Consider the following 17,553-nt stretch of genomic DNA (forward strand, 5'->3'; position numbering starts at 1 on the left):
TAAATCAGCACCTGACCGTAGACCAGGTGTGTGAGGTATGCAGTGTTCTCAATAGGGACTTGCCATAGTAGTCGACTAGCTGAATATGCTACTAGCTCTGTAACTAACACCTCAAACTGACTGATTATGCTTGACCTGCGATACAATGACCTCAAAGATGTGACAACAAGGACTGGCTGATGGCCTGGGACCGGCATGAAAGATGCTCGGGACAGTTGATGGATCTTTCACTGGTCTGATCAGCCATGCTGCAAAGTTACCATTTGCACGTGTTTTTATGTCATGTCAGTTTGAACATTCAAGCAATTTTAAACCATTTGAGTGCAAGACCACACGAAAGAGAACAAAATTTGGGACTTTCGAATTTTTAAATTTTCTTTTGTCTGAAAACCACCTCAGACAACACACAAACACCGAACCGTGTTCTCCTTCACGTCTTCTTGCACTTTAAAACACAACGGTGAGTATCCTCATAAACACAGTCAGTTTTGTGTTAAAGGGGGTCATATGATGCTGCTAAAAAGAACATTATTTTGTGTATTTGGTGTAACAGTCAGTTTTGTGTTAAAGGGAGGTGAAAAAAAAAAAAAAAAATACTGTACATTACTGTTTCTCCTCTATGCCACGCCTTCTGAAACACGCCGATTTTTACAAGGCTCATCGCTCTAAAAAGCAAGGTGTGCTGTGATTGGCCAGCTATCCAGCGCGTTGTGATTGGCCGAATGCCTCAAGCATGTGACGGAAATGTTACGCCTCTTAAGGAAGGCCAAACAAAGTAGTTTCTCTTTCACAGTGAAACACACAGCAGTCTATACAACATGGCGGCGGCAACAACAATACTACAATGAGAATAAATGTTTCACAGTGTTTCTTTGAGCATATATATGGGATGTGTTATGCAAATACAATACTATAATGAGGTTGAGATGTGTGGGCGTGTCAGAACGAGCCGTTTTAGGGGGGTGTGGACGAGTATTAACTTTTATAAAGAATATCTCTTTGGATTTGAGACTTTAGTCTTTGCAACTTCACAGATCTTCTTTATTCACCAAGAGCTTGTAACACTTAAAAGAGAAAGGAAAATTTGAAATTGCATCATATGACCCCTTTAAATGAACATAAACTGTTGAGAAGGAAAACGTGTTACATAACACAAGTTATGTAATCAGATTACTTTTTTTCAAGTAACTAGTAAAATAACACATTACTTTTTAATTTATGAGAAAATATCCAAGTTACCTTTTCAAATAAGTAATGCTAGTTACTTTTTTCCCATTTTTTCGACTGATTATCCTGTAATAATGAATAATAACTATAATAATTAAATGTTAAATGCGCATTTAATCCCATTTTATTGTATTTGCTGCTGACCTTCGATGATCCAATTCAACCATACTCTAATAAGTAAAAATTACTTTAGATAAATGTTAACATTTTTATTTATTTATTTATTTTTAATTGCTAAAGAGTGTTGAACTTTCATCTCCTGCATCCTATTCTTCCTGCAATCCCGAATGGTTTGAGCTGTACCCTCTACTGTAGAGATATGAATTTACATTTCTGCAAAAGTAATGTAACGCATTACTTTCCATATAAAGTAACTAAGTAATGTAGTGTTATTTTAGGGAATAACACAATATTGTAATGCATTACTTTTAAAAATAACTTTCCCCAACACTGTGTATCAGTATATTAGGTCTGTGCATTAGGTCTTAAAGTGACAGCAGCCTAATATACCTGCTTTCTGTGTCCTTAATGTTTATCAAACAACAAAAAGACAAAGAGAAAATCACTCACTGCTCTTGATTAAATAACTTATGTATCTTTAATCAGGATTAATCCAAATTTACTTTATATTCATTGTGGTGATTCTACTGATTCAACTGAGAGTCTTATGTGTGTCTCACATGTGAAATGTGCTTTTTGTGTTCCTCCCTGTGTAGTAACTCATGAGATTCTGTGGCAGTTACGATGCTGCCTCAGAAGACAGCAGAAAACAAGGCAGCTTTTGTTCATTAATTCAACACTGAACTCTATTACAGTCACAACTGCTGATCATTATAGCCTCTGATGATGTATTACGGTCTCGGAGTGATATCTGCAGGTCAGCTGTGGGTCAAATACCAGACCCCATGTGTAAGTTGTGAAAGTGTTGGTTACCAGTCTGTGGTTAATGGTTAATTTAGTGCAATATCTCTTTTATGAAAAATGCTAAAGGTACAGTAACTACAGTTTACAAATCTATAGACCAAAGAAATATTTAAAGATAATTTATTTATAATATGAATACTGCATTAAAATATTAAGGTTAAGCTTGCACCACTACAAACCTTCTTTTGTCGTAAAAAAATAATAAAATACTGTTAGGTTTTACTAAAAAGACACGCAGTGAAAAATTAGCGCTGAAAATATGTAGACAGACATTAATGCATATTATGCATTTGTAGGAGTTTCACTTTCAAATGGAAAATTTACGAGAGGAGAGTATTTCAATAAATCATATAGCGTGATTTACAAAGTTTTGCCATAGTCAGTTTACTGGTATTTGCACCATTATTTAAAGCCAAAAAGCATGTCTTAAACCATTTTGCGTTTGACACGGCTGCAATAGTTACTAATTTGCACTGCTCTAGGTAGATTATGTTGGTCATTATGGAAATAAGCTGGCTGTAGATCAGTAGATCGCTGGACTTTTTAGATTTCTTATTTTCACAGTGAGCGCGTACACCTATTGATTTGGTATCAGCTTACAGAAATCACACAAAAATAATTCCTCAGTGACACAGCAAACATGCAAAAAACTCAGAAGAATGATGGACCTATAAATGCTGTCAAGCTAACGTTTGCAAACACACCTGAACACACAGGTTTGAAGCCAGAGGGTAGATTTTGAGCACAGAGGGTGAAAGTGCTTACCTGTGTGGACTTGTCTTTCATGCATGAGGGGTTGTGCAGGTGGGATTCACGTGGCCACTGCCCTATCAGGTAAGGCCCGGTGATAGCACCCAGAGAGCAAGTCCGTCTAATAGCACCTGTGCTCCGCACCTGTTGTGACTTTGACCTTTCAACTGCCATAAGGATCAAACAGAAAGAGAAACAGATGGGTGATGAGCATATGAACTGGGGTGGTTGCAGCCCTGAAGTTATTTCCTCATAAAATGCTTCTTGTTTACTGATGGACACATAAATACTACACATACTCAATCAAGTACTTGGTGGGTTTTCAGAACAACTCTGAATTGTTTGTTGAAATCATGTCCAAATCAAAATAATCTTGGATGAATTCATTCACTGATCTTGTCACATCTTGGGATTGCCTTCTGCCCAAAGAATACGTGATACTGCCTTTACATTTCACAAAGTAAAATATACTAAAAGGAATACTCCAAAAAAAAAAAAAAAGTGTTAAAAAGTGCCTTTAATTGTATTGAATGTGCACTTGTATTAGTTACATCAAATATACTTTTCAAAACTGTACTTGCATGTAATATAATATTAATAAAATAAAAAGTTGTTGAGGTGTACTTAATTTTCAGGTGAACTATCCCTTTACATAGCAGCATAATTACACTACCTATATTTTGGAATGGGCTAAATGTCAAGAGTGCACCTATTATGGCCTAAAATGCTGTCTAGAAAGGCATTATGTAATCAATATCTTACCAGTTTAGTCTGCTCATAGCCCATTTACCATAGATGTAGACGGGCTACAGATGTGGGTTAACTTGTTTGCACTTTGTGTTTAAGCAGTACATCAATCCTTGACGCACCTGATAAAAATACCTCATGCACATCCTTAAGCCCACAAAGATGGAGGAAGAGGAGGAACTATGTCAAGGGCAAGCTAACTTATCTAATCAGTGACAGTCAGAGCGTGACACTCTTCTACAGAAGAGATGACAATATTTACATCTCTCTATGACACTATGAATACATCATCATTATATCGATGGATCACCTTTATGGCTTTCAGAAGACAAACTCAGGTATCTGTGTACTCAGTGCAGCTGCAGGCAAAGCGCTCATGACTTTATGAAAAGCAGGGACTTGGAAAGTAAACGCAAAAAAAAAACAAAAGAAGAAGAAAGCCCTGCTGAAAAGACATAGGCCTATTAAAATTCACCAGTAAACTTACTAGCTGACATTTTTAACAGTGGTTAAATGAATAGTTGACCATAAAGACCAATCACCATCAACCCCATCAAAAACTTGATGGTCAGTATTATTTACATGCTGGCCCATCAGCTAGACCAACACTAACCAGCATAATCCAGCCTGGACAAGCATGTATCCAGACCAACGTTGTGTCCCTTGGCCCCAACCTCTAGTCTGATGAATCATATCAAAAGAGCAGATCTGGATTTTATCATGTTTATGTGGTTCTGTCTAACCCCACTAATAACCTTACTAGTAAACAAAACTAACTAATTAACTGATTGTTGCACAAATAGTTGGCCATCCTGTCTCATTCCCATGCACATTATTCACTACCAAGATTTTGATACATGGAAATGCAAGACCACCTGATGAATTTTTGTGTCTTTGGCCTGTTAGCAAGTTCTGATGTATTATCTCTTTTGTCAAACCCCACTAGTAAACTCACAAGTCAACCACATAAGCCAAGTATCTGGCTGTTGGATGACTAGTTGGGCATCCTATCAACCAGCTTCACTAGCAGTTAGACAAGCAACTTCTAGCCTGGTGAATCATCTCAATAGAGCAAATTGGCATTTTATTACATTGATTTGCTTCTATACAACTAGCGTCAATAAACTAGTCAGTTGTTGAAGGAATAGTTGGCCAATCCCTATCGACCAGATCAAATAGCACAGCTTGATTGGGTCAACAGCATGGCTATGCTGGTCCACCAACTAGACTAGCACAAGCCAGCATGGAAATTTAGGATAAATCCAGACCAACTGGTCAGCTTTTTCTGCTTGGCCTGTTAGCAAGTTCTAGTCTGGTGAATCACCTTTAATTTCATCATTTTTATTTGCTACTGTCCAACCCAACTACTAGTAAACTCACTCAGCAATCACACTAACCAAGAAGCTGGCTGCTGGATGACTAGTTGGCCATCCTATCAACCAGCTTCACTAGCAGTTTGACCAGCAACTTCTAGTCTGGTGAATCATCTCAAAAGAGAAATTTGGGATTTTAATCACACTCATTTGCTTCTATAAACAAGTCAGTTGTTGGATGAATAGTTGGCCAGTCTATCACTAACAAGCAAGGTTTGGCTGATCAGCTTGACTAACACTAACCAGCATAAACCAATCTGGAGCAGGATGGATATTCAGGATGAATCCAGAACAACAGCTACGATCTGCATTCTTGACCTGTTGACCAGTAACTTCCAGTCTGGTCCCTTTTAAAAGAGCAATTTAATTAGCATTTATGTGCATCTGTGCAACCTCACCCCGCACACAGAAAGTGACTTTTGACAGAAGCCACATTTAAGAGAGAACTCTTAACTGTACATTAAATGTGCGATTACGCTGTGACCCAAGCTGACTGCTTATTTTACAGCTACAGTGTCGGTTCTCACAATAGGCTGTTTTAAGCCTGACAACATCTCACTTAGTTGCAGGTTGCCAAAAGCTGTTCACACCTCCCTCAATTAAATTATCATGGACCATGTGTTTGCATAAAGCCCACATCAGCTGAGCAAAGCGAGCGTCAAGTGAAACCAAGAGAGTCAGTAAGAAACTCAAAGGAGATGAGAGATCCACAATAGTTGAGAAGTAAATGTCAGAGCAAGTGGGTGAAATGTAAACCACAAATTTCTCAGATATGTGGTGTAAATAATTAGATCTAAGGTACTAAGCAGGATTCACAGAATTAGATCACAACCAAAAGACAACCGTGTGTACAAGAGACGCCGTGGACACGGAGAGTGTCCTGTTGCTATGGTGATAAACAGGGTCATTCGGAGCAAAGCTAATGGATTATAGTCCATTCTAGGAGAACATATTTAGACTTGGCCCTTACCTCACCATGTGCTTTTTAGAAAGTGCCTAACTAGAGACCGAGTCACTGGAAAATGTAGGTTAACTCCTTATGAAGTCCTGTCGAACCACAAAATAAAGGGACTTAAACAGCAAACTGAACGTGTTTAGTATCTTTAAAACCAGTTATTGTTACAAAGTGCATTGTTATAAAGAAGACGTTTATTCAGAAAATCATAGTAAGTCCTTTTAACTTCTTTCAGTAGTAACTCATAAATAAGATGATTTTAGACCTGCAGTTCATATGCATTAAAATATAAATGTACGTTATGAATTGATCTGATTTTCATGACATGCATTCATTTAAAATGTACATTAAAGGAAATTTTAGGTTATCATTGGTGAAAGGAATATTAACCTAATATTAACCTAGTATTTGAATTTTAGGTGTGTGTCAGGGAGCGTTATCAGTGGCGCACGAGATGCGGTGATGATATAAATGTGTCGTTGTTGCATTTTCTTGTTTTTGTTGGTCTATCCAGTTGAAACCACTAGATGTGCCGCTGCTGCATTTTTCATTCAAAATATTAGAGAAATATAGAAGCTCAATGGGGAAATTATAATGGAAAGGTTAAAGCCGAAATCAAGCCGTTCACTCAGAACACATATTCGGCGCATATTCCTGAGATGCACGTTAGAGAAGTATTGAAGCTGTTTGGTGAGATTATATTTTAGGCGCATTAAACATGTCTGGAGAATTTGTGGGGGATTTAATCTATTCCACTGCGTCTCATATGTTTTTAAATGCAATCGTGTGATCGGCGCTTTGGCTTTTTGTATTAAGCTATGCATAAATGCTGTTCTGATCATATTATGCAATTTACAAAATTATATTTGATTTATAAACATTAGTTTAGACAGTATGTACTTTTTATATAGACAGCCATTATTTTAATTGCATTGAATTAACAATTCAATCTCGTGCATTATTTTTGAGGCCCTCCTGTGGCCTCAGGAGACAGGCCAAATGTTTCCTTAACACTGAGTTAATCTGCACATAAAATATAAGAAAGGGGATATTTGTTTCAATCTTTTGTTATTTTGTTTATTAAGACTAAAACAAGTTGTTGTTTGTCTTAATAAGTTGGGTGAATTAAAAATACAGTTGTTAAATGTAAATGTTTTTTCTACTGCTCTCTGTTTAAGAAAGGTTATACATTTTTCAATAATTATCGATACCGAATGATATGAAACATTATATTGTGATACATTTTTTAGCTATATCACCCAGCCTAGTAGATTTGTTTGCTTCAGCTGCACTACCAAGAACAGAATTCCTCCAGGAAAGCGCTTTTCATGCCGAGCTGATCAAAATTAGCACAGCTGATCACGCTTCAGCTGCACTACCAAGAACAAGAAGGTGATAACTACACAAGGAGGTGAGGAGGTGATCCATTTTCCAACACAGTGATTCTGTTTTTTTATTATTTATATTTTCTAATATATATGTGTTGTATTTTTCACTTGGATGATATAAGTTGCACCGTTTGTCTTCATTTCAGGCTGCAAAGTATGGGTGCATCGATAAATAGTTTTAATTTTGATCATTCGATTCGATTTTCTGTGTGATTGATTATTATCTTTGTTTTTGATTATGAGATTGCACTCTAGGCTAGTTTTTAACCCCACACTCAAATGCTCTTGAAGAAGAGCGCTTGTGCGTTCAGCTGAGTAATGTAAGTATATAAAAACGTACTTGCACCTCGGCTTTTATGACTCGAGATTAATGTAAACACAGCCCACTGAGAACACTCTTGTAATTCGCTTCAACCTTTTCGAACTTTATGAATGATTATTTTAGGTTCAAGTGGTGAAGCTCAGAATCGATTCCAGAGAGAATCGTGATGCATTCGGAAAATTGCAGAATCGACCCACAAATCAATTTATCGACCCACCTTTAGTACAAAGCAACAAAATGTGATTATTTTAAAGGGGGGGGGGTGTTTTCTATACCCACCATTTTTAGCCTTTGGTTTATAGCAAAAAAACTTGACTTGTTAGTAACTGGTAGGTGGCTGTACAAAAACTGCATAAAAAGAAACTGAATTTTCATATTGAATAGAAATGTATCTGCAGCTAAAAGATAATTTTGCCAACATTTAGTTTTTTGAGTTTTCAATTAGAGTTTTCTAGGATTTTCTAGGAAAGTTCAGGATCATTTTAAAGGGATAGTCTGCTCAGTTTCATGTCATCCCACACCTGTATGAGTTTCTTTCTCCTTAGATTTTAAATTAGTGCATGACCCTCAACAACCTAAAAAGGCTCATTCGTACTACATATTAGCTTTTTACATACGTCAACATGATGTAGCATGTATGCTAACTGCTATGTCATAGCTCCTGTAATTATTGTCAAACCAAACTAGTGCTGTCAAACGATTAATCGCGATTAATCACATTCGAAATAAAAGTTATATTTTTTTGTTAAATACAAACACATGCATTTATATATTTATGAAAAATATATGAGTGTGTACTGTGCAAACTGCAAACTCTGCAGTGCATTAGAAATGCACACACACACAAAACATATAAAGTAAACACTTTTACCGATTCGTGTGTGAAAGTAGCCAACCCTCAGCATTAATTCACTAAAACAAATGCTTATTCTTATCCCAGGCTAGCTATGCTTATTTGTACGTCAAGTTGGGATTGTTAAACACGAGGTGGCTGAGGTTGACTTGGTGTGTGGTTAGACTTGCCCAAATGTTGCTCAGTGAGTATGGAATGCATTTGCTCACTGGACTGCTTCCTCTCGGCCTGTTTTACAGTTTCCTGAGAGCAGATGGAAAGAGGCAGGGCAGGTTTATGCCAAGAAGCGTTTCAGGAGAGAACACTGACACCCCCGCAGCAGGGCATGGCCGAGCTCACAGACTGAGAGATGGAAAGAGAAATATCTTCACGTCATCTTTTCTTTTGACTACTTTAGAGCTGCAACAGCCATTTTTCTAACCAATGAATCTGTAAACCATTTCTTTGATTAATCAATGAATTAGGAAGAAATTGCACCGGAATTCATTTAAAAATATTATATATACACCATTATAAATGTTCATATTACAAGAATACAACAGTGAAATAAGTAAATGTGTTTTTTTTATGTATAAAAGAAAACTTTAAATCTATAAGCCTACTGTATCATATTTAATACACAAATTTCTAAGGCTTCTAATTGAACATGATCAAAACTTGGCTGAAAAATCATGGCTGTTGAACACAATCTACTACATGCTCGTCTGATTAATAGTTTATATGTTTTAAGCAAATTACATGGCTTTTTAGTAAAATTGTAAAAACTTCCCCATGCAGGTCGTGGTTCATGTGTCTTTCAGCTGTGAAATCTTTAATAAGTTTTATAAAGTAACTATATGAATAACTTTTATATTTGTTAGTACTTTTTCCAAGATGAACACTTACTGGACTGAAGCAACTTAGGTTTACTTGATTATCCATAAATTTTTTTTTTTTTTTTTTTAGAAAAATCATGTTCAAATCATGTTAAAATATGTACTGAATTGCATTATATGTTTTGCCTCCCATAATAAAAAAACAACAGAGCTTTGATCATAAATCTAAGCATATTAATACCTTACTAAGACATTTTATTGTGTAATATATGAGAGGCAACTGATATTTATATGATTCCATGCAAGTAGTCTGCTTTACTTTTGTAAAAAACAGATTTATTCATTACAAGCTATCAAAATTTAATCTTACTTTTAGTCCATTTTATGATTAGAAACTGCACCAAATTGCCTATTTGTGCTCAGTTTTATTACCTCCTTGACTATTAGCTTCATATTTTCCTATATCATATTATATGAGCCACACAAACCTGATGTATCAAATATGATACTCAAAAAATACTTAATTTCTTTTTTAATTTGTCAAAGATATTTTTAAAGGTTCAATTAACTTTTCCTTTTACTTTTTTCTGACTATAATTTCCTATGTTTTACAGGGTTAAAATGAAGTGATTTCACAGCACAAAGACTTTTGTGTTGTTGATTATTGTGATTATGAATTATGATCAGTTTTATCCATTAGCCGTGCTGTATCTGAAAGCTGTGAGAGTGATAAACGGAGCGGCAGAGTGAATGGCGTTAGTAAATGTACGAGAGGTGACATTCAGTAAAATACTGCGCTTGCAAACCGAGAGAGAGCATGTGTGGGTGGACGAACACTGAAAGACCTTCTGTTGTTATTCACACAATCACATTTAGACAAACATCATCCCAGTACAGCCAGTTTGGCTCGGAGCTGTGTATTAGGTCATATTAGACGAGGGACAGGTGGCTTTGCTGGCTGCACGGTGGGGAAATAAAACTACAGAATTGCAGCCTGCAGGTTATGATGTCTTCACATGTTTGGAATTCTTTTATGGCATTAATATGATTTAATGGGAATTGATGATCGCTGCTCCTGGCATTGGCTCGTGATTGGGTTACTGTGGGTAAAGTGGGGTGAGCAAACTTTATTCTGTGGGATATAACGCATTAGTCTGACAGCCAAGGAAAAGGAAGTGCAAGCCAATAACATCATGAACACTGAATATGTGGAAGTTTAAGGCTTTCAGAGGTAAATACTGTCTCTGTTGGGAGTCGATTTGCATTGCAGAAAACACAGGCGCTATTGTACGACGTCCATCGCCACAGTTGGAGTGCTGTTGGGCCGAGCAAAGCGTTTCGCGCAAGGAAACAAAAATGAAGCGTGAGGCTGGGGGAAATGCAAATGTGAACTTTCCCCCTCCAAACGCTCGAGTGTTCGCCGCTCTCCAACGAACTCACCCGCGCTCCTCACAGTTTGAATCACAACACCACCACCACAGTATTCAGACAATCGTCTTTCACTTGTGGACACCAAAGGTCTTAGATAACATTAAAAAAGAAGGGATTCATAATATAACTGAGCAGGAAATGTTCAGGATTCTGCATGATTTCTGTGTCACTAAACAAATATGTAGATCATGGAACTGACCATCAAAACTTTGTACAGACTGTCAGATGTTATTCTTATATGCATATGCATTTTGGATCATCCCAAATCATGGTGGAAAATCTGATTATGTTTCAAAAGGCATACTGTATGCTGTGTATCCTGGAATAATGTATAGCAGCCAAAAAAAAAAAAAAAGAACTTGAATATGTATGCCACACTAAAAATTTAATTGCAATCAATACAAAATATCCAACCAAGTAAGCAAAAAAAGATGATGCTACATTTTCATAAATGTTTGGCATTTATTAAGTGACCAAACATTTGTGTATTCATTTAAACAGTATCTTTTATTTTGTAATATATTTTACTTAAAAGTGTTTTGGTATTAAATTTCCATAAAATCACTGGTTTAACAACAATGACAAATTGTGTATTTTAAGTGTCCAAACATCTTTTGCAGAAAATGTATTTCCGTGTTCAGATCTTTTCAAATGTTCTCAAGTCAAAAAATAAAAAAATAAAATACTTAAGATCATTTGCCATTGCAGTGCCTTCAAAATAAAACATCATGTAATAAAAATACAATGTAGGGTTTTTGATTAAAGGTCTACACACTTCTCCTCAATAAGGTACAAAGCAGCTGCACTATAAGTAAACATGCTAAACGTAGGAAGCAAATCTTTTCTGATGACACTGCAGAAACACTTATATTCCAGAAATAGCCTTTATTTAATGATTAATGCAAACAGGAAGTGAAGTCAGGGCAAGAAGCAATTGATCCAGACTGAACTACATATTGCAGATTAAAAAATCAGATATCGATCGACTATATCTTACCATTATATTACTGATAATTGTATAGTACCTCACTGCCTAAAGCTTTAAAAAAAAAAAAAATAAATACAGACACAAAGTGTTGATGGTGGGGAAGTCGTGGCCTAGTGGTTAGAGAGTTTGACTCCTAACCCTAAGGTTGTGGGTTCGAGTCTCGGGCCAGCAATACCACGACTGAGGTGCCCTTGAGCAAGGCACGGACCCCCAACTGCTCCCCGGGCGCCGCAGCATAAATGGCTGCCCATTGCTCTGGGTGTGTGTTCACGGTGTGTGTGTGTGTTCACTGCTGTGTATGTGCACTTTGGATGGGTTAAATGCAGAGCACGAATTCTGAGTATGGGTGACCATACCTGGCTGTATGTCACGTCACTCACTCAAAGAAACGTCTAAAAACATGCACTGGTGTTAAATTTTTAACCTACTGTAAACAAGTCCTGCTGTTCAATTATAATCTTTCACGTCACCATAACACTCATTGTAAAGCAAAACAATTGTAAACATCCCTGTAATTTTTTCTGGGGGGTTTCTTTTGATTAAAAGGAATAGTTAAGCCAAAAAAAAAGAAAAAAAAAAGAAAATCTGTTGAAACTTTACTCACACTCAGTCCATCCAAGATGTAGATGAGTTTATTTCTTCATCAGAACAGATCTGGAGAAATGTAGCATCACATCACTTGTTCACCAGTGGATGCTCTGTAGTGAATGGGTGCCGTCACAATGAGAGTCCAAACAGCTGATAAAAACATCACAATAATCCACACCACTCCAGTACATCAGTTGATGTCTTGTGAAGAAAAAAAGCTGCTGTGTTTCTAAGAAATCAAATCCATATTAAGACACTATAAACTTTGAAACTTCTGGCCAAAATATGAGTCCATAATAACACTTCCTCCAGTGGAAAAATTTAACCCCGGTATCCTCTCACATCAAAATTCACCCATATAATATTCTAAAACTGTTCCTTGCAAACTGTGCTTGATTTGTGCATATTTCTTTCTTGACTCAAACAAGACAACTTTCTCAGTGAAGGAAGCAATATTTTGAATGAAGGACTTTTTGGCCGAAAGCTACCTTTTAAAGATAAAACGTCTTAATGACGGATGTGTTTCTTACAATCAAGCAGCTTTTCACTTCACAACACATTAACTGATAGACTGGAGTATAGTGTGGATTACTAGTGGATTATTGTGATGTTTTTATCAGCTGTTTGGACTCTCATTCTGACGGCACCCATTCACTGCAGAGCATCCACTGGTGAGCAAGTGATATAAATGTGTTCCCACGAAGAAACAAAGCAAATTTTCATCTAATTTTCAATTTTTGGGTGAACTTTTCCTTTAATAAAAATGTAAACAAGCTTATTGTCATGTATTTTATATAGTATGCACTACTTATAATATGTAACACATGATTATTAGCCTTTCCAGAAAGAACAATTGTGTGTTTTCTGGCATATAAACAAAAGGTCAAAATGGAAACCGCTAGCTAGAGAAGATATTTTCATCAGTTGTCATTTTTTATGTACTGTATATAATCTATTTCAGATAGCTCTAGCATTTGTTTGTAAAGGAGTGTGTGTGGTTTGTCGTGATGATCTCAGGTCCGGGGCGGGTGTGTGTGATAACAGGCCTGAGTCAGACCGCTGCCACCGGTCAGCTGCACTTCAACAGCACTCCAACACAAAGCCACAGACAAAATACTGCTGTCTTAGAGAACAAGACAAAAGCTGAAGTACAACAGATGTATTTCTCAGAGAAATGAACTCACCCAGACTATACTCCCAGTCCATCTAATGAATAGTGCTTAACACGACACTGAATGATAAGAGCTCACAGACAGCATGTCTGAAACAAGAGTTACAACTCTAATGGTGCGTTCACACCAGACGCGAAATGAGCGTCTGGCGCGAGTGATTTCAATGTTAAGTCAATGCAAAGACGCGAATAGACAAACCTGCGGCGCGTTTGCGCGCGAATGAGGCGGCGCGAATGACGCGATTCGCGCGAATTGAGCGTTTCGGGTCTTTGCCGAAACTCGCATTTCGCGCGAAACGCTTAGTTGAAAAATCTGAACTTTGGCGAAATTTCGCGCCGCGTTAAACATCGGAGCAAGTGAACGTGATTACGACGTAGCGAGCGGAGGGAAAATCCGAAACAACAATAGGACAAAGTCATGTATGTACCGGAGTCTATATGATACTTCTTCACAAATAAAAAGGATCTTGCATTTCTCATCAAGCGGCAAATGTTAGCCGAGTTGAGAGAATTCAAGCTCCCCATCGCAGAATCGGCGAAACACATTTTCTTCTGTAACCGCATATTTGCACAGAATCTTCTTCTGTAATAACAAGAAGCTACTGTAAATCAAAAGCCCATTTCTGACTCAACATCTCACGCAGTGTGACACAAGAATCTTCTTCTGTAATAACAAGAAGCTAATTTTTATAAAATGGGGGTTTGTTAACACTTTTTTACTAGGCGCTTAACAAGGCTGACTACTTTATCCAGACTTTCAAAAGGTTTCAGGAGATGTTTTGATAATGCAAACAGAGTTTAAAGATTTTACAGAAATCAACCTACCAATCGTTTACTTATTAACTGTATATTAAGCTGGAATACTATAAAGTATTTTAGCATTTACAATCAAACACACACTCAAAAAAAAACTCAGAAATTTCTAGTATATTTCACAAATACCTTTAAAGTTTCAAGGTGAAATTTTGAAGTAGAAAGCCTTATTAAACGTACTCCAGTAATCTTTATTTATAGCCATATTGCATGAAGTTTCAAAGAAATCAAAATATAAACTTTCTCTAAATATATACACATTTAACCTAAACTCCTGATGGTGAATATTACAAATAAATAATAATGTCCATATCATGTCTACATATTTGAGCAGTACTGCACATTATGAATTACTTGGTTTAATAAATAAATAAATATTACATAATATTAAAATAAAAATACTTTCATAGGCAAATAAAAGGGTTTTGCACACTGCAGTAAAATGCAGAAACAAACTGTTATTTAAACCTAAATAGCAGAGGAAAATATTTTTGTTTTTGTATCCCAGTGCCTGTCTCCTTTTAAAATTAGAAACAAAAATGTCTAAACCAAAGGAACTCAAAAGAAAGATTGCTTTCTTGCCATATTAAGGTTAACAAAGGAGAATGAAGGCAATGCAAGCATTTAAAAAACCATTAGATCTGCTTCCTGAATTTCTGAAATTCCTGAATTTCTTAAACATATTTCTGTAATGATGAGAACGTACTAATACTAACAGACAGATGAACTCATCAGCCAGGAAAAACCTAAAACATGCAAAAACACGAATAATGAAGCAGTAAAACTTCTCATATTACACTCATAAACATGTGCCAATTAATGTTGTGATGTTAGTCAATTCATACGTTTTTCAGAAATTATGTCACAGTAAATCATCACGAAAAGTCATGTGATGAAACATCACTCATGTTCCCTGCCGTCATAATACACATGCATTCTCTAGATGAGATGCACTTCCTGTTAACCTTTATAAACCTTCAGAGAGCTTTAAGATTCTCTTCACAATATAATCAAGAGAGACGGACATTCACCAGTAACCTGCTTCTCTGCTGCACTGCTTCACCACAAACATCTATTCATAACCAGTGTCCAGGGATTCATGACAATACATGTCAGTCTAATAGTTCTGACACAAGATTAATATAACCGTAAGCATAAATGAAGACACAAGTGACTGCATACATAAACCACAGTTTCCTTTCATATACACGGGCCTCACTGTCTGAATGTGATTACATTGCATATAAAGTATATTTGGGTTAATATTTTGTAATGAATGCAATAATATTTAAAACAAATATGTGTAAATTAAGCGTCCAAATCACTGATTTCTACTGTATATATGATCTGATCCAAATCTCTAATTGTAGAGCAATACATTTTGGAGCCACTGTACAATTCTTTTTAATGACAATGGTGTCTAATACCAAGTCATCAAGTAGTAAATATGATTTTTTGGCCTGAGTATGAATATGATAAGGCAGTCATGGTATTAATTGAACAGATTATTATATGTTATGCTCATTTATTTATCCTAAATATACAGTCAGCACATAGTGGCCATAGAAATTCTTAAAGCTTTATGCGCTGAATGTGCTCCATTTAGGCTTTATAATAATGTGTTATGAAGTAGAGCAGGAGGGTTTAAGTTTTGTTTGTGACAAGGCCCCGTGTGGCCTTCACTCACGCACGCGCGCGCGCGCGCACGTCCACTCAGCCTCCAATTATCCACGTAATTCTTTCCATCCCTGCGCGGTAAACAACTGCGAATTAACTACAACCCCGAGAAAGAAACATATACGAGCTCATACAGGACCGCAGACGCGGAAATAACGCAGATATTGGGAGTCATGCGTGTGTTTACGAAGCTACAAGAGCGCTAGCTTTAGCGCGGGCCGTGTGTCTAATCCTAGCGAGCTCACTACACGGGCGGCTTCCCACAGCGGCCGCGAGCACAGGACGCGTTCGGAATGGAACGTAGCGCAGGGTTCCAAACGACGTCAGTGCTCCGTGAGAACGCTGGATTTAAGATGCCTATCTAGGCTTTAAGACACAGCCACTGTCATGATGCACAGATACCATTATTATACACGTTACATATTATGAAGGTTTTAGGATGAAAGAGCGCATTAGTGTGACAGATTTAGCTTATCGGGTCTAAAGCATGTATTCAATGGATGTGTCATCTAACATAAAACTGTCATGCATATGCGTTTGTGTTATAATAACGGTTTTAAGTGAAGAATGCATGTTGTTGTTATGTACAGTCCGTCATTAAAAGCCTGACCCAGTTAAACGACTCCAGGCGCAGCGTATGTGAAGATGTTTCAATGAATGAGAGTAAACGAAGCAGGATTCGGGCCTGTTGTTTACCTCTAAGGACAGGTGAATGAGGGCAGCGCTCGGGTGAGCTCCTGTGCTCCGGTGGAGAGCGCCTCTGCCGCGGGATCAGCCGAGCGTCCAGCGAGCCGCTTCCTGCCGGGCTGGCGAGCGTCGGGCTGCCGGGACTGGAGCTGCTGTGCTGGGCTGATGCTGTCGGTTCTGTGTTGCTTCCGACTGAGATGGAGGAGGAGGAGGAGGAGGAGGACGCGGGAGGGCGGGTCGGGCTGTGCTGCTGGTTTCCACGCAGGAGCTGGTAGGGCACCGTGGCGCGAATGGGCTGCAACCGGCTCGTGTTGCCGGCGGAGGATGATGATGCTGCTGCTGCTGAGGAGGAGGAGGAGGAGGAGGAGGAGGAGGAGGAGGAGGTGTTGACCCGAGCTGAGTGCACAGGTGATACTGACATGACTGAACCTAACTATGTGGTACTGCAAGATACGCGAATAAATTCCTCCCCAGACATTCATTAGCTAAACTTAAGTCATTAATTAAACTTCTTGAGCTGCACAGTCTCTCAACAGTTAAAGTGTTGGTGTAGTGCGCAGCTTCAGCTTGTCGGTTAGTGCGCTGAATTTGTAGCAAAGTTTTGGTCCTTTTGTCATGCAGATGATTGGCTCGCGCTAACTAGTCTTTAAAATGTGTCAGGAGTTTATCCGAGTCTGGAAACCTAAAAAAGTTGACGCTGAAGGAATGTTATCCCGACTATCGTGTGTCTCAGCACCCCTCTCTGCCTGGTGTTACTCCAAATGACAGGTAGTCCGGCTCTTCGGCGGCGCAGTCACTGAGACGCGTGGGCGGGAGCGTCCGGCGCTCTCACGGGCTCTGATTG

At 37.8% G+C, this 17,553-nt stretch overlaps 1 protein-coding gene across 1 annotated transcript in view; it reads right to left on the bottom strand.

The window, feature by feature from the left end:
* LOC109111693 (glucocorticoid-induced transcript 1 protein-like) overlaps positions 1 to 17,477 on the bottom strand; it is a 28,580-nt gene extending 11,103 nt beyond the window's left edge. Inside the window, exons 1-2 of the mRNA XM_042776717.1 lie at positions 16,719 to 17,477; positions 2,917 to 3,068 (exon numbers count right to left, since the gene is read on the bottom strand). Of these exons, the coding sequence (XP_042632651.1) occupies positions 2,917 to 3,068; positions 16,719 to 17,130 (564 nt within the window). The 5' untranslated portion in view covers positions 17,131 to 17,477. The remainder of the gene's footprint in view (positions 1 to 2,916; positions 3,069 to 16,718) is intronic.
* Between the last annotated feature and the right edge of the window lie 76 nt (positions 17,478 to 17,553).

This window comes from Cyprinus carpio, chromosome A19 (genome assembly GCF_018340385.1).
Source record: "Cyprinus carpio isolate SPL01 chromosome A19, ASM1834038v1, whole genome shotgun sequence".
NCBI classification, from domain to species: Eukaryota; Metazoa; Chordata; class Actinopteri; order Cypriniformes; family Cyprinidae; genus Cyprinus; species Cyprinus carpio.